This window comes from Somniosus microcephalus, chromosome 29 (genome assembly GCF_052327205.1).
Source record: "Somniosus microcephalus isolate GS21.2 chromosome 29, FLI_Smic_1.0, whole genome shotgun sequence".
NCBI lineage: Eukaryota > Metazoa > Chordata > Chondrichthyes > Squaliformes > Somniosidae > Somniosus > Somniosus microcephalus.
Genome location: NC_141015.1, coordinates 38,641,029 through 38,658,715, shown reverse-complemented (window position 1 = coordinate 38,658,715; position 17,687 = coordinate 38,641,029). Strand labels below are relative to the sequence as shown.

Here is a 17,687-nt window from a genome sequence, read left to right as displayed (position 1 = left end):
TACAGGAAACTCTTTGGTATCCAGCACCGACGGGACCGGCGTGTTGCCGGTTGATCCAAATTTCCGGATGATGGAGAGGGTTATCTACCGAGGCTATTTTTAACAAAGAAAAATTTAAATATCAAGAAATGCGCAGTATACAGTAATTGGGTACTCACCTACAGAATGTTGTGTTAAATGGATGGTGGAAGATGCTTGATTAAGTACAGTACTGCCAGTTGAGGGTAATGCAATGCAATGACTACCAGCAGCGTGGGAGACACACAGTACCCCTGTAAAATGGCGGATCAGAAGAGACTACCGGCAGCGCGGGAGAGTCAGACTCCTGTTACAGGGGTATTGAGGCGTTCCGACTTCCGACAGCGCCAAGAAGCCAAGTAGTGGCAGTTTGGAGAACTACCCCCACTGACTGACTCGACCACCGCGGGAGACTCAGACTTGGCAACATTGCCGGTTATTGAGGTGTTGTTTTCGGAGTGAGAATTTTGCCGGTTAATAGAGAATTCCGGATACTTAGGTGCCGTTTAAATGAGAGTTTCCTGTATTAAATTTAAGCTCGAGAGGATGTTCAGGGGCTTAAGTTGTCCTCGTGTCCTGAGGGCCGAGATTTCTTCCTCAACCAACAGCAGCAAAAGCAGATTAACTGGCCACTCATCTCATCGCTGTTTATGGGTTCTTGCTGTGCGCAAAATGACTGCTGCGTTTGCCTATAACGGCAGTGACTGCACCTCAAAGTAACTCATTAGATGTGAGGTGATTTAAGACATCCTGAGAGCTGTGATGCTGTTTCATACAAGTCTTTCTAATTAGAACTGCCAATGGGTGGAAATTAGTCCTTTTGTTTAAATTCTCACAGGGGTCAGCACAAAATGTCTTGTCTTATTTCAAAAGAACTGATTCGTTCTAAGCTATCAGAATGTTTCCCCGGTTACTTTGGTCAATTTTAGAGAAGTGCAATGATGCTGTGGATTGGAGTGCGCCCCCCCCCCCACCCCCGACTCTTCCTTCCTGTGAGTTTAGGGGCACGGGTTCAATTCCTTCCGCTGACCGTGAAACAGCAACGCGCAGGGGCCTAGTTTTGCTTTGAGAAGGGGTGGGGTGGAAAATGGAGGGTTGATGTTGAGAGTTCTGACCAGTCCAACTGCTTTATTATCCGTTTCTTGGGGGGCCGACAACGAGCCTCCGCCTTGGACACAGGAATGGCCAATAGTGGGAAAACATTGGGAAGAGAGTGTGTGCTTTCACACCAACAGGTAGAAACGTCTCTCCATGGTGTAGCTACTTGTTGCTATCCATTTTCTTCAAATGTAAAGGTTAAATGTGGAGTGCAACCATTAACACTACCCTGAGATGGTGCCATTTTTACCTGCCTGAAAACCCAAGCATCTTGCGGACCCCAGCAGCTCAGGAAAAAAGACCCCCCTCTGTGGCGTGATACTGAGACACATCGATGAAGAAGGTCTTAGGTTCTATCCGCTGTTGTGGCCGTGCCTTCAGCCGTCTGGGCCCTAAGCTCTGGAATTCCCCCCCCCCCCCCAAGCCTCTCCACCTCGCTCTCCTCCTGTAAGATGCTGCTTCAAACCTACCTCTTTGACCAAGCTTTTGGTCACCTGCCTCAATTCTGAAACGTTGGGCTGGATTTTCATTGGGCCGTGGAGGCGGGATTGGAGGCGTGTGGGGGGGTTAAAATCCCGAAATCGGGGGGGCACGAACCCATCCCGCCCCCAACCCGCCTCCATGCCAGTTTCAAAGGAGGCGGGTACCCGCCCCGCACTGGGACCTGCCTCCCCGAGGCAGGAAGGGGATTAGTGCCAATTAACTACCTGTTAACAGGTAGTTAACAGGCAGTTTTTAGCCTAATCCCTATTTTCATTCTTGAAGTGTGGGATTCCCAACGGCTCCAAACCACGCCAAGTTAGCGAGGCGGGCTGTCGGGGTGAAGGGCTTGGAGGGGTCGAGATGTCCGGTGTTCAGGTGAGTGATGGGTGCATGAGTGCAGACGTAAGTGTGTTTGGTGTGTGTAAAGTGTTTAAAGAAGTTTAATTACATTTACTTACCTTTACAGCCTTCCTTCCTTCAGGTCGCGGGAGTCCCTCATCTCACCGGCACAGAAAGCAGAATGGCTGCGATCTGTCAAAAGTTGCAGCATTCAGCTTTCTGTTCTGTTGAGATCTCTAAATCATCCTGAGAGGAAGGAATTAACTTGGAGTACAGATTGTCAGTGTTTGACAGCTTCAAACAGCTGTCAAACGCTGATATTTCATCTGTCAAAAAGTCTTGACAGATGAAATATCAGTCTGTGACGTCACCTGTTGCTGGGTGGCCCTTAATTGGCCTGCTGAGCCTGCTGGGCGGGCTCAACAAGGTCAATCAAGTCAAAATTGCGTAGGTTGGCTAGAACCCCGTACGTTGTAGTCCCGCCTCCTACCCGCCTCCTCAATGAAAATCCAGCCCGTTGTGTTGGATTACGCTCCTGTGAAGCGCCTTGCGATGTTTTGCTACGTTAGAAGCGCTATATAAATGCAAGTTGTTGTTAGTCATCTTAGCCAGAGCAACAAAGGGAGTTTGATCATTGGCCTCAGTGCCAACAGATGAGCTTCAACACCCGTGCAAAGAGTATGCTGCTTCACTGAGCCACCTGGATGGGCATTGACTATAACACCAGCAACTCATGTAAAAGGGGCTTTAAAAACCCCACTTCCCCTACAGCAGGAGTACAAACCTACAGCCATAGAACCACCTGTAGCCCATGAACCATGGCAGCCCAACCAACTCAATGCTCTTTGCACCTATAGTTCTTATTTGCTGGTATGTCCTGTTTCAATTTTCTGGGTCTGGAGGCTTGAGAAGGGCTGTTTTTTTTTACCACTGTTGTCTTAGTGGTGGATACGCCAAAATCAGAACATCACCATCATGATTTCAGTCGTGGCTCAGTGGGCAAAAGGTTGTGGGCTTCAAGTCCCACTCCAGAAGCTTCAGCACATAATCTAGGCTGACACTCCCGCTGCAACCTCTTCGCCCTGCTCCCGTCCGGTAAGAGATACCGAAGCATACGGTCTCGTATCAGCAGGTTTTGAAACAGCTTCTACCCCCAGGCCATAAGACTCATGAACGAATAATTTATTATTATTTATTACTGTTGTTTTATTTATTATTACTGTATTTCTATTAGTATTTTTATCATTGCTATGCCATATTTATTCCAATGTTGGAAGGACTCGTAAAAATCAACATTTCATTGTGCAGTACACACGTTTGCTGCATATATGACAAATAAAATTGAATTGAATTGAATTGAATTGAGGGAATGCTGCACTGTCAGAGGTGCCGTCTTTCGGATGAGACTTTAAACCGAGACCCTGTCTGCTCTCTCAGATGGATGTGAAAGATACCAATAGCACCATTCGAAGAAGAGCAGGGGAGTTCTGCCTGGTGTCCTGGCCAATATTTATCCTTCAACCAACATTACTAAAACAGGCGATCTTACTGCTGTTTGTGGAAGCTTGCTGTGTGACAATTATCTGTCACATTTCCTACATTACAACAGTGATTACACTTCAAAAAAAGTACTTAATTGGCTGCAAAGCGCTTCAGGACGGCTTGGGGTTGTGAAAGACGCTTTATAAATGTAAGTCTTTCTTTCTATAAAACCTAAATGAGAACATCAAGGTCTGTTAGTGGGACCAATTTGAGATGTATGGAAATTAACAGAAGCAGGGATTTAATCTTCGAATGTGACCCCAAGGCTTCTTGGTACACAGCAGGTGACACATGAAAGCAAACGATTAGATATCCCTGGCCTATGGGATGGTAAGTTGTTCAAAACAATTTGGCTGAATGATATTGAAAATTGCAAATTTATGCAGGTGAAAGACCATTTAATTAAATTTCCTGCTGCAGCATTACATACAATTAGGTTCAGACAGTAATGTAGTTTAGCAAAAGCAATTAGCTATTGTGAGAAATGCTTCTGCTGTACGCTGAACTAAAGGTCACGGGAGCCAGACTCAACGCTCGCTATCTATTACACCAGCAGTCTCTGGAACAACAGTACATTGACTTTGACCAGCACTCATGATTCGACCAAGACAACATTTACCTTGGGCTCCTCCGTAGAAACCAACCTTCCCCCTCCTATATATTTCTTAAGGCTAAAGGGATCAAGGGATTTGGGGAGAAAGCAGGGACAGGGTACTGAATTTGGATGATCAGCCATGATCGCATTGAATGGCGGAGCAGGCTCGAGGGGCCGAATGGCCTACTCCTGCTCCTATCTTCTATGTTTCTATGTTTCCTTCCCCCCCCCCCCATTTCTATAGAAAGGGGAGCTGTGCATGGAAATGTTCAATATTCCATTGGTTTGCTTCCTGTCATATTAATAAAGTTACTGCGCCCATTTTGTTTGTAAAATTCCGCTCTTGATTCTACAACCAGAAGATGCTTAAAGGTGGAGGGGGGCCCGCAGGCAGAAAAAGGAAAAGGACTTGCATTTCTATAGCGCCTTTCACAACCTCAGGACGTCCCAAAGCGCTTTACAGCCAATGAAGCACTTTACTGAAGCGTAGTCACTGTCACAGCAAGATCCCACAAACAGCAGCGATACGAGTGGCCAGTTAATCTATTTTTTTTTGGTGTTATCTTTTTTTAAGCTAAGGGAAGAATTTTTGGCTAATTCACCACCAGGACAACCCTCTGCTCTGCTCCTGACAGCGACATCTGAAGCACAGGAGGGGGCAGATGTTGCACGTCTCATCCAAAGGACAGGTAGAAAATCACTCCTTGCGGGGGGGAATGGTTTGGCTTCTCCTTCGACAACACTTCCCCGAACCGACGACACAACTGAAACCAGAAACTCTTGGCACCATTGGCGAATGCCCTTGCCCAGCCACAAGGATCAGTGGTGTGCCTCCCTCCCAATGGGCGCCAATATGTGAGTAATTTATATTAGATTCGGTCTTTGGTACTCAAAGACTAGAGGGAGCTTTGTTTAACGTATGCGTGTTTATTACAGATATTAAAGAAGCTACAGTGCAAGAAGTTAAAAATACGTTTATAGTCAGTTAAAGACTTTGAATTTCCAAGCCCCGTGGAGGTGGGTTTGGAGGCGGGAGTGGGGGGAAAATTGCAGAATCGGGGGGCACGAACCCTTCCCGCCCCCAACCCGCCTCCATGCCCGTTTCCCAGGAGGCGGATACCCGACCTGTGCTGGGAGCCGCCTCCCCGAGGCGGGAAGGGGATTAGTGCCAATTAACTGCCTGTTAACAGGTAGTTAACGGGCAGTTTTTGGCCTAATCCCTATTTTTAGCCCTGAAGTGTGGGCTGCCCGACGGCGCCAAACCACGCCAAGTTAGCGAGGCGGACCGTCGGGCTGAAGGGCTTAGAGGGTTCGAGATGTCCGGTGTTCAGGTGAGTGATGGGTGCATGAGTGCAGAGGTAAGTGTGTTTGGTGTGTGTAAAGTGTTTAAATAAGTTTTACTTACCTTTACTTACTAATGCAGGCTCCCTTCCTTCAGGTCTCGGGAGTCCCTCATCTCACCGGCACAGAAAGCAGAATGGCTGCGAGCTGTCAAAATCTGCAGCCTCTGCTTTCTGTTCTGGAGAGATTTCTAACTGAGTCTGTGGAGAAGGACTCAAGTTAGAAGTCAGATTGTCAGTGTTTGACAGCTTCAAAGAGCTGTCAAACGCTGATATTTCATCTGTCAAAAGCTCTTGACAGATGAAATGTCAATCCCTGACGTCACCTGTTGCCGGGTGTCCCTGAATTGGCCTGCTGAGCCCGCTGGGCGGGCTTAACAAGGTCAATCAAGGGAAAATCGCGTGGGTTGGCCACAAATCGATGGAGGCGGGACTACAACCCAAAAAGTGGGAGTCCCGCCTCCATCACGTCCCCATTGACAAAATCCAGCCCAACCTGTTAGGTTGAGGTGATCAATCTCAAATGTCCTTGTGGTAACACTTGAGCATATCCAGTCTCGCTCCGAGAATGTTCTAATATTCAGTACTTTTGTTCCCGTTTGTCAATATATTTCAATGTTTCCTCCAAGCCAAGGAGCCTCCTAACCATTCCAGCACATTCCAAAATAGGCAGAAACAGTCAAGCCACAGTTCCCATGTTATGATCCCATAAACAGACGATAACCACAGCAGATGCAATCATAGAATCACAGAAATTTGCATCTTGTCCGTGCCGGCCGACAAAGAGCTCTCCAGCCTAATCCCACCTTCCAGCTCTTGGTCCGTAGCCCTGCAGGTTACGGCACTTCAAGTGCATATCCAAGTACTTTTTAAATGTGATGAGGGTCTCTGCCTCTAACACCCTTTCAAACAGTGAGTTCCAGACCCCCACCACCCTTTGGGTGAATTTTTTTTGCCTCAAATCCCCTCGAAACCTCCGACCAACTACTTTAAATCTCTGCCCCCTGTTTATTGACCTCTCTGCTAGGGGAAATAGGTCCTTCCTATCCACTCTATCTAGGCCCCTCATAATTTTATACACCTCAATTAAGTCTCCCCTCAGCCTCCTCTGTTCCAAAGAAAACAACCACAGCCTAACCAATCTTTCCTCATAGCTAAAATTCCCCAGCCCAGGCAACATCCTCGTAAATCTCCTCTGCACCCTCTCTAATGCAATCTAATTGAGTCAGCTAGTGGCTCAGTGGGTAAACACACTCACCTCTGAATCTATGAAGGTTGTGGGTTCAAATCCCACTCCAGAGGCTTGAGCACATAAAGCTAGGCTAACACTTCAGTGCAGTACTGAGGGAGCGCTGCACTGTCGGAGGTGCTGTCTTTTGGATGGGATATTAAACCGAGGCCCCGTCTGCTCTCTCAGGTGGATGTAAAAGATCCTATGGCACTATTTTGAAGAAGAGCAGGGGAGTTATCCCCAGTGTCCTGGGGCCAATATTTATCCCTCAACCAACATAACAAAAACAGATTATCTGGTTGTTATCACATTGCTGTTTGTGGGAGCTTGCTGTGCACAAATTGGCTGCCGCGTTTCCCACATTACAACAGTGACTACACTTCATCGGTTGTAAAGCCTCTGAAACATTCTTTTCTCACAGTGCCTTTCACTGAACTTTCGGGTCAGTCACCTGCTGTACATTTTGCTTTTTTGGCCAGCAGGATGTTTTCACTGAAAACGTTGTCCCGAAATCTACAAGGGGTCGCAATCCCGGAAGTTCACAGAATAGAAACTGACAGGCACAGAAGGAGGCCACTCGGTCCGTCGTGTCTGTGCCAGCTCTTTGAAAGACCCAGTTACTCACCAAGAGCGGTCCGGGTGGGCATTAAAGATCCCGCGGCACTATTTGCAGGTTGCGCTGGCCAGCATTCCTCCCTCAGCGCCAACAGCGGATTGGCTGGTAATTTATATCACGGCTGCTGGTGGGATCTTGCTGTGCTCAAAATGGCCGCCACGTTTAAAACAGCCATTGCCCTCGAAAGGAATTCACTGTCTTGTGAAAGTGCTTTGGGATTATTGAGTGAGATGTGACAAGGGGCTACAGATTGTTCTCTTCAACATGCGCAGGCGATTTTTTGTTTATTTTCAGTACACAAGGCAGCATCCTCCCAAAATGTCCAGGTTCGGCAGATTCTGCATTCTCCCAAGTTCAGCTGCACGGAGGCTGCATGTGGTGCAGGGACGAAGCCTGCGCCTGTGCAGTGAGCTTGTGCAGCCCGCTGCCATGGAAATGGGTTTGACAGTGGGGGTGGAAACAACAGCTACAGCAGCTCGCCTACAGCTCATTTCCAAAACGTCAGACCTGACACTAGCACAAAAAAACCCACTGCTGTGCTTTTGTCGTTTTATTTTAAGAAGTCCAAAGGATTTCTACATGTTGTCACCAGACAGATTGCTGTATTAGTGTGCCGTCACTAACAATGTGACCTTGGCCAATGGGACAGTTCCTCAAATGAAAGCAGCATAGAATGATAGGACACGGGTTCACGCCAAAGGTCATGGTCTCTCCTACATGCTCAACTCATGGCCTCAACACTGTCACAGGGAGCGGTCAAGGATATCCCACAGGGAAGGAAAACTGGAAGGAGATAAACTCCCAGGGCGGAATTCCCCGCAATGGTTCAGTGGGCAAATGCGATGGCTCGTAGATTATCAAGATCCTTCATCGTCGCTGGGTCAAAATCCTGGAACTCCCTCCCTAACAGCACTTGGGAGCACCTTCACCACACGGTTCAAGAAGGCGGCTCACCACCACCTTCTCAAGGGCAATTAGGGATGGGCAATAAATGCTGGCCTTGCCAGCGACGCCCACATCCCGCGAATGAATAAAATAAAAACGATATACAGACCTGGAAGGTGCCAGGTTCAATCCTAAGGCTGTGCTGAGTTTGCTGATTGCAGGCAAGATTATAATGGCATTAAAATTGGCCTCAGCATTCCTGGGCTAAGATTAGGAGGGAGGGGGGAGGTGAAATAAACCAGGGTATCTGTTGCTGTTCCAACCCAATAACCCGCTACTAGAAAGGGCTTCAGGTAGGGTGGGGGGGTGAACAGGTGGGGGCAGCTTTCTATTGAGAAACCAAAGTGAAAAGCCAAGCCCCAAGCTTGAAAAAAAAGACTTGCATTTCTATAGCGCCTTTCACGACCTCAAGACGTCCCAAAGCGCTTTACAGCCAATGAAGTACTTTTTGAAGTGTAGTCACTGTTGTAATGTAGGAAACGCGGCAGCCAATTTGCGCACAGCAAGCTCCCACAAACAGCAATGACCAGATAATCTGTTTTTAGTGATGTTGGATGAGGGATAAATATTGGCCAGGACACCAGTGATAACTACCCTGCTCTTCATCGAAATAGTGTCCATGGGACCTTTTACGTCCACCTGAGAGGGCAGATGGGGAGGCCTCGGTTTAATGCAAGCAGTGATCAACAGAATAAATTATAAATCATGAACTAGTCATTAGGTGAGTGGCAGCTTGGATTTTAAAAGCTTGATGATTGTAGGAGGAAGAAATTAAAAAATTAAAAGCATAAAAAGTCCATGTGTTTGAGCAGGAGTTCGTGCAATGAGCCTTGGAATACAGTTGAGGAAGGAGGGAGAAGGATGGCCTACTTGGAGTTTGGACGGACCAAGAGAGGAGCATTTTCACAGGAGAAAAATACCACAGTAGTAGCAATAAAATAGAGAAAGACACCGACAGAAAGCAAGGTAGAGGTCAGCGGTGAAAGAGGAAAGAACACAATGAAGAAACCAAATTTCCTGGAGTCAGCTGTAGCAATGGAGGAGGTCCAATTTAGGTCAGAGGGGAGCATGAAGCCAAGAATGTTCTTTTATAAATCAATTTCGGGATGTGGGCATCGCTGACTAGTCCGCCATTTATTGTCCATCCCTTGAAACATAGAAACATAGAAGATAGGAGCAGGAGTAGGCCATTCGGCCCCTCGAGCCTGTTCCGCCATTTAATGAGATCATGGCTGATCATCCAAATTTAGTACCCTGTCCTTGCTTTCTCCCCATGTCCCTTGATCCCTTTAGACTTAAGAAATATATCTCACTCCTTCTTGAATATATTTAATAAGTTGGCCTCAACTGCCTTGTGTGGTAGAGAATTCCACAGGTTCACCACTCTCTGGGTGAAGAAATATCTCCTCATCTCAGTCCTAAATGGCTTACCCCTTATTCTTAGACTGTGACCCCTGGTTCTGGACTCCCCCGCCATCGGGAACATCCTTCCTGCATCTAGTCTGTCTAGTCCTGTTAGAATTTTATAAGTTTCAATGAGATCCCCTCTCATTTTTCTAAACTCTAGCGAATCTAAGCCTAATCGATCCAATCTCTCTTCATACGTCATTCCTGCCATCCCAGGTATCAGTCTGGTGAATCTTCGCTGCACTCCCTCCATGGCAAGGTGTTGCTGGGCCTTCTTCTTCAACCTCTGCAGTCCACTGAAGGTGCTCCCACAAGGCTGTTAGGTAGGGTTGTTCCAGGATTCTGACCCAACCACGATGAATGTTGACAGAGGAAGAAGGACTAAGGAGGGGCAGAGCTATCAAAGGTCAAAGGTGCCGGTTGGTGGCTAAAACATCTAAGAGCCACGAAGAAACCGCGTTGTTGAAGAAAACAAGATTTCCATTGCCTCACTGAAGAGTATGGAGCAGCAAAGGTGTGGTGATTGAGTGAGTCTCTGCTTTGCAAGAGGACTCAAGATTGTGATCACTGAGGGCTTGGGCATAATGGCCTCAATAGTTGAATATCCTGCCAACATTCACTAAATAAGTTAACACAAGAAGAATGGCCACTCAGATGACTGCTGGTGCTCACTGAACCACAACCTCAGGAAAGAAAGAGAGAAAGTTGGAAACAGTATGTCTATTTTGATGACAAAGATAATATAAGGGTCAGAGACAAAAACCATCAGTGTGCAAAAAAACTCAAAAATTCCCATAAATTCCCAAAATTCCCATAAATTCCTGAAAATTCCCATGGAAAGTTTCAGATCAGAAGTGAAGCCGGGTGAGAGTCTGACACACAGCATTTTTGTTATTAAATTCATTCTCGGGATGTGGGCGTCGCTGGCAGGGCCAGGATTTATTGCCCATCCCTAGTCGCCCTTGAGAAGGCGGCGGCGAGCCACCTTCTTGAACCGCAGGTCACCTAATCTCTCGGCAAGAGCTAATACAGACTTAGAAAAACCAACAAGAGTTCGGGGAGAAAAATACCGTAAAGAGAGGAATTCTACCCTCACTAAAAAAAAAGTGTCCTCCATAATTTCTCACTGCGAGATAGCCCAACGTCAGGGTGGGGAAACACCGAGCAGAAAATGGGGGAGAGGGTTACTGTGATTTTTCCCATGGATATAATGGGCTTTTTCATAAAAGTAGGAATAGTTAAGAGCTGGGGACAGAAAGAACCCCCCCCCCACTCCCTCCCCACAATTTTTCATTTAGAATTCAGAATGATACAGCACAGAAGGAGGCCATTTGGCCTATCGTGCCTGTGCCTGTGACAGCTCTTTGAAATAGCTACCCAATTATTCCCACTCCCCTGCTCTTTCCCTATAGTGCTGCAATTTTTTCCTTTTCAAATATTTATCCAATTATCTTTTGAGAGTTACTACTGAATCTGCCTCCACCACCCTTTCAGACAGCGCATTTCAGATCACAACAACTCGCTGCGCAAAATAAATTATCCTCATCTCCCCTCTGGTCCTTTTGCCGATTCTCTACAGAGAATGAATTCTCTGCACCCATTAGATCTGTCCTCGAGATGGGAAATAAAACCAAACTCCTGCCCGACGTTAAGCGTCCCGTGGCACCATTGAAACAAAAGCCGGGAATTTTCCCAGTACCTTGGCCGACATTCCTTCCCCGACCAACACCACCAGAAGCAGATTAATTGGCCATTCATCGAATTGCTGCTTGAGGGACCACAACCAGCGCACTTCCTGCTAAGCTGCGCGGCCGCTCTCTGGCTTTTACGCGGTGAATACCGCCCATGCGCAGTAATTTAAAGAGACCGCGAATTAAAACAAGCCGTGCAGAACAAAGCGCAGAGATTACAGGGGCCATTGATTAGCGGTAATTCTGACTTCGGGCAATATCGATTCAGCCGCCTGTTATACGTCTCTCCCGGTTGGAGTCAACAGAAAGGAAAAATCAGGAGAGATGTTTAATGGGTGGCTGAATCGGCATCGCCTGTTTTACACTATTAGCCAAAGTCAGAATGACCCCCTTGTGCCTCCGAAGTGAGGATCTCGCGCAATTCTCTGAAGTGCCCTGTTACAACCCAATAGTGGAGTACATTTAATGAAAGTCATATTTACTGTAAAGATTCCTCAGAGTCCTCGTAGGACTGCTGCCATCTTTACTGTTACTGCTTGAGACTAGAAATGAATTGGTGGTCCACACACTGCCATTTTTCTATCCGCTCTTTCAATCAAAGAAGGAAGGACTTGCATTTATATAGCGCCTCATACAATCTCAGGATGCTCCAAAGCGCTGTTACAGCCAATGAAGTACTTTTCTTTTGAAGTGTAGTCACTGTTGTAATGTAGGAAACGCAGCAGCCAATTTGCACACAGCAAGCTCCCACAAACAGCAATGTGATAATGACCAGATAATGTCGGTTGAAGGATAATTATTGGCCCAGGGCAACTCGGATAACTCCCCCCCAGCTCTTCTTCAAACGATCTTTTACACTCAAATGATCTTTTATGTCCACCTGAGAAAGCAGACGGGGCCTCGGTTTAACGTCTCATCTGAAAGACGGCACCTCCGACAGCGCAGCACTCCCTCGGCACTGCACTGGTGGTGTCAGCCTAGATGATGTGCTTCAGGTCTCCGGAGAGGGACTTGAACCCACAACCTTCTGTCTTACCAGAAGGGAGAGTGCTACCCACTGAGCCACCGCTGACAACTAACAGGAACACTAATACTTCAGATGTAATGCCTGTTAAAATAGCGGGCGGGAGAATGCCACACGAATGAGTTAAGTGTTCCTCCACTAACATCAGCTCCAGTAATTTCTAAGCTTATGTCATTATCACTGAGCTTGGCTGCTCTGGGAATAACTCTGCCACAAAGATTTGTAAGTTAAGTGCTTCCAGCCAAGCCACTCTCACCCGGCTTCACTTCTGATATGCAACTAATTGCATCTAGAAGATGCAGGTCTGCTTGTAAGGGTCGCAGCTCGCTGCCTGCTGAGAGGCTGCCTGGAGGCAGGAGCCTGCCAGTTCTGCGGGAAGCAGAACTGAGGGGGTAAAACTGAAAGTGCGTGAGGAAGCAGAGGAAAACCCACCCTTGTACTCCATGATGCAATGCACCACTTTACCAGCGCGTTGCACCATCAGGGCTGCTAGAACACTCCAACAGTGACTACAATTCAAAAGTACTTCATTGGCTGCAAAGGGCTTTGGGGTTCAGAGGTTGTGAACGATGCTAGAGAACTGCCAGCTATATTTTTTTAATTTTAATGTTTCTGTAACAGCTCCACAATCAGAGGTTTATAAGCCGCCAGTGATTCGACTTCTTAAACCATTTTAATTAAATGAAACTTGATGTACCAACAGGGCTCAGACCACAGGTTAAAGGGAAGGTATTGCAGTCATGAGGACTTTTTAGAATAAAATTCTAACAGGACTAGATAGACTAGATGCAGGAAGGATGTTCCCGATGGCCGGGGAGTCCAGAACCAGGGGTCACAGTCTAAGGATAAGGGGTAAGCCATTTAGGACAGAGATGAGGAGGAATTTCTTCATCCAGAGAGTGGTGAACCTGTGGAATTCTCTACCACAGAAGGCAGTGGAGGCCAATTCATTAAATATATTCAAGAAGGAGTTAGATATATTTCTTAAGGCTAAAGGGATCAAGGGATATGGGGAGAAGGCAGGGACAGGGTACTGAATTTGGATGATCAGCCATGATCTCATTAAATGGCGGAGCAGACTCGAGGGGCTGAATAGCCTACTCCTGGTCCTATCTTCTATGTTTCTATGTTAACAGGAGGAGGCCATTCAGCCCCTCGAGCCTGTTCCGCCATTCAATGAGATCATGGCTGATCTGCGACCTAACTCCGCCTTTGCTCCATACCCCTTAATACCATTGGTTAATAAAAATCGAAATATTAAGAGAAATATTCCATCCTGAGCATTCGGTCGGAGTCTATCATATTGTTTTTTAGCTTGTGAATTTTTGTAATGCTGCTTTTTTTTTAAACAGGGGTCGGGAGGATCGATGCACTCAGCTGGGTAGTTGAAGCATCAATAATTGGTGATTTCCTATCACTCAGATCCATTCAGAAATCAGTGGTTTCGCTACCTCTGCAACTTATGCAAAAACTGCTTTGCTTGGGAGGCAAAGTAGCTTACAGGTGAGCAGCACAGGGACGTGTTGCACAGTCTCGCATTGGGACCAATCGCGGGCGCTAGGCATCACTGACACGGAGCCGTGATTTGCGAAGTTGGCCAGTGGTGTCTGCGTGGAAAAGGGGCATGAAGGGCGTTGGCTGCAGCCCAGTGATGTCCATCGCATCACCCAGTGTGTCTCTGAAACGCGGAGGTAGGGAGCGAGCTTAAACACGATGCTGGGAAGGCAGAACTGCGTCCCCGACGGTCGCATGGCCTGGGGCAGCGGGACTTTCCCAGTGGCCAACTTGACAACTGAGAGTCAAAGAGAGGACATAAAGGTCGCACTGAGAAAAGGCCATTCAGCCCGTCAAACAGGCTTCTTCTGCAGTCCATGCATAACCAACAACAACAGCAACAACTTGTATTAATAGAGCGCCTTTAACATAGTAAAACGTCCCTGGGTGCTTCACAGGAGCGTTATCAAATGAAATCCGACACCGAGCCACATAAGGAGAAATTAGGGCAGACTTGGTCAAAGAGGTAGGTTTTAAGAAGCGTCTTAAAGAAGGAAAGAGAGGTGGAGAGGTTTAGTGAGGGAATTCCAGTGCTTAGGGCCCAGGTAGCTGAAGGCACGGCCGCCAATGGTTGAGCGATTATAATCAGGGATGCTCAAGAGGCCAGAGTTAGAAGAGCGCAGATATCTCGGGGGGTTGTGGTGCTGGAGGAGATTACAGAGATAGGGAGGGGCGAGGCCATGGAGGGATTTGAAAACAAGGATGAGAATTTTGAAATCGAGACGCTGCTTAACCGGGAGCCAATGTAGGTCAGCGAGCACAGGGGGTGATGGACGAACGGGACTTGGTGCGAGTTAGGACACGGGCAGCCGAGTTTTGGATGACCTCAAGTTTACATAGGGTAGAACGTGAGAGGCCAGCCAGGAGTGCGCTGGAATAGTCAAGTCTAGAGGTAACAAAGGCAAAGGCTCAATCTCTGCCCACCCCCCCCCACCCACCCAATAGATCTAAACTCCCTTCCTAACCACCATGTGAATCAAACAGATCTATTAACATCTGCATAACTGTCAATCCCCATCCAATTTCTCGATGGATATTGACCCAGTTCCTTCTTAAAGGTGTCAATCGACCCAGAATTAACAACTTTTTACTGTTAGTTTGTTCCACATCCACTATCTGTGGCTTCTAATCCCTAATCTAACTTGAGGTTTGTGGGTTTCAGGATGGAAGAGATCACTGAGGAGTTCTCCCCGGTGTCCTGGGCCAATATTTATCCCTCAACCAACATCACTAAAACAGATTATTATCTGGTCATTACCACATTGCTGTTTGTGGGAGCTTGCTGTGCGCATACTGGCTGCCGTGTTTCCTACATTACAACAGTGACCAACGTTGTTGCTACGCTGCGCGGCATGCGTAGCGATCTGGAGGTCCCGCGCAGGCCGCTCATCGGCTTTTCAATAGAAGAGTTTGAATGGGCCGTGCCGCCAGTTAACAGGACCGCGCACCAAGAAAGAAAATTAGAGGGAACATTGACAGTGACGACACTTCAAAAAGTACTTCATTGGATGTAAAGGGCTTTGGGACGTCCGGTGGTCGTGAAAGGCGCGATAGAAATGCAAGTCTAAGGATAAGGGGTAAGCCATTTAGGACAGAAATGAGGAGGAATTTCTTCACCCAGGGAGTGGTGAACCTGTGGAATTCTCTACCACAGAAGGCAGTAGAGGCCAATTCATTAAATATATTCAAGAAGGAGTTGGATATATTTCTTAAGGCTAAAGGGATCAAGGGATATGGGGAGAAAGCAGGGACAGGGTACTGAGTTTGGATGATCAGCCATGATCGCATTGAATGGCGGCGCAGGCTCGAGGGGCCGAATGGCCTACTCCTGCTCCTATCTTCTATGTTTAAGTCTTTTTTTAAATAGTCTGCTTACCTCTTTTCAGAGGAAGGCAGTTCCCAAACCATTTGAGAACCTGTATAAAAAGAAAAAAAAAAGCCGGCCACACACAGCAAGTCAGTCACCATCTCTAAAGAGAAAGGGCAAGTTCTGATCTCCCAGGTGTGCACCTTGAAGGTGAGGAAAGGTACACACACCTTTTTTTTAAATTTGTTTCTGGGAGGTGGGCATCGCTGGCAATTTTTGCCCATCCCTAAGTGCCCTTGAGAAGGTGGTAGTGAGCCGCCTTCTTGAACCATCAGAGGGCAGTTAAGAGTCAACCACATATAGGCCGGACCGGGTAAGGATGGCAGATTTCCTTCCCTAAAAAGGACATTAGTGAACTAGATAGGGTTTTTTACAACAATCTAGTAGTTTCATAGTCACCATTAGTGATACTAGTTTTTAATTCCAGATTTATATAATTGAATTTAAATTTCCCAGTTACCTGTGAGTGGGATTTCAACTCCTGTCTTACATAATTATTAGTCCAGGACCTATTGGATTTAACTAGCCCAGTGACATTACCACTATGCTACCGTACACCTAGAACACCTCCTCCCTGGGTTTCCCTGATACAGATGCTGACTGGCCTGCTATGTAATCCCAGCACCTTGCTGATTCGAGAATCGAGGCTCTAGGAAACGCTCTTAAAAAAAAGGGAGTTGACATCCTTTCAATTTAAAACCCAGTGCGTATCAACCCTGTCACCAACCACCACCATGCCCTCCCCAAGCTTAGGAAGATGTCATCATGCAGGACTACAGCGTCTGCGAGTGACCTACTTAACAGCACTCCTGCCTCCCCTGCGTGATCTTAATTAAAAAGTTGCATTTATTTAAAAAAAAAATCTGGGGCCAGGAACAGATTCAAAGCTGCCGACTTTGTGTGATGGGGGCCGATGGAATGACGCAGGTCTTACTGGGACTAGGCTCAGGAAACACGTCCTCTCTCGATTCCAAAGAGCCTGAATGCTGGACTGAGGCACCCCTCCCTCCTGAGCAACCCCTCCACTCCTGTGTCTCATTCCCTAGAGGAATCTCTCGGCAGAAACCAGCACTTCATCCCGCCGCCCCCCCATCGAGAAGCAGAAATAGCTTTTTTTTTTACAGAGCCCCCTAACAGATGCATGGAGGAATGAAATGCCAGGTGATGCATTAGGCATGTATATATCTATAAAAAAAACAGCTATTGCAATGTGTGAAATCCATTCTGCCCGCCCCTACTGCCAAAACCTGACAAATTGATCATCCAAATCGATTAGAATCGTCCAACAATTTATACCCAACTGACCCCCACCCCCCTCCCTCCATCCAGATCTCCTGTAGATGCAATGGGCAACATTCTCACTGTAACGACAGGTGAATCCGGACAGGCAGAAAATAATGGTGCATTTCTATAATCATTGCAATTCCACACACTATTCTATCCACAATCAGCTTCGCCTACAGATTCCAGCTTCAGATCTGCAAGCCTTGCCATTTGTTTTTTTTAAATTAAAAAACCTATTCCTATGCGGTATTTTAAATGTGAACAATTCCGTTTCTCATTGTTATATCTTTGGTTGAAATTCTATGTGGGACTCACGTCTCTGAAGCGGTTCCAGTCTTTGATCTGTTGGCTGTGCTGGGAGACGCCGGACAGCCATTGCTCATCTTCCAAGAAATCCCCCTTATTGCCCCCTTTTTCCAGACTCTCCGTCTCGGCTGCTGCCGCCGCCAGCAGAGGAATAAGGAGAAAGTTCAGCGCCTTCAACATGCTCCCAGGCCTCGATGATGCGACTTGTCCCGCAAGTTGGTTCCTGTGCAATGCGAGCTGATTATATTTCCAGTCACTCCCCACCCCCTCTCTCTAATCTGGGACTGTGTGAGGCTGCGCCACATTACACAGCACATCACTAACTCTCTCTCTCTCACACACACAGC

At 47.1% G+C, this 17,687-nt stretch overlaps 1 protein-coding gene across 1 annotated transcript in view; it reads right to left on the bottom strand.

Annotated features, from left to right (window-relative positions):
- LOC147098664 (testican-2-like) overlaps positions 1-17,646 on the bottom strand; it is an 89,457-nt gene extending 71,811 nt beyond the window's left edge. The window contains exon 1 of the mRNA XM_085970654.1: positions 17,350-17,646. Within this exon, the coding sequence (XP_085826780.1) occupies positions 17,350-17,520 (171 nt within the window). The 5' untranslated portion in view covers positions 17,521-17,646. The remainder of the gene's footprint in view (positions 1-17,349) is intronic.
- Between the last annotated feature and the right edge of the window lie 41 nt (positions 17,647-17,687).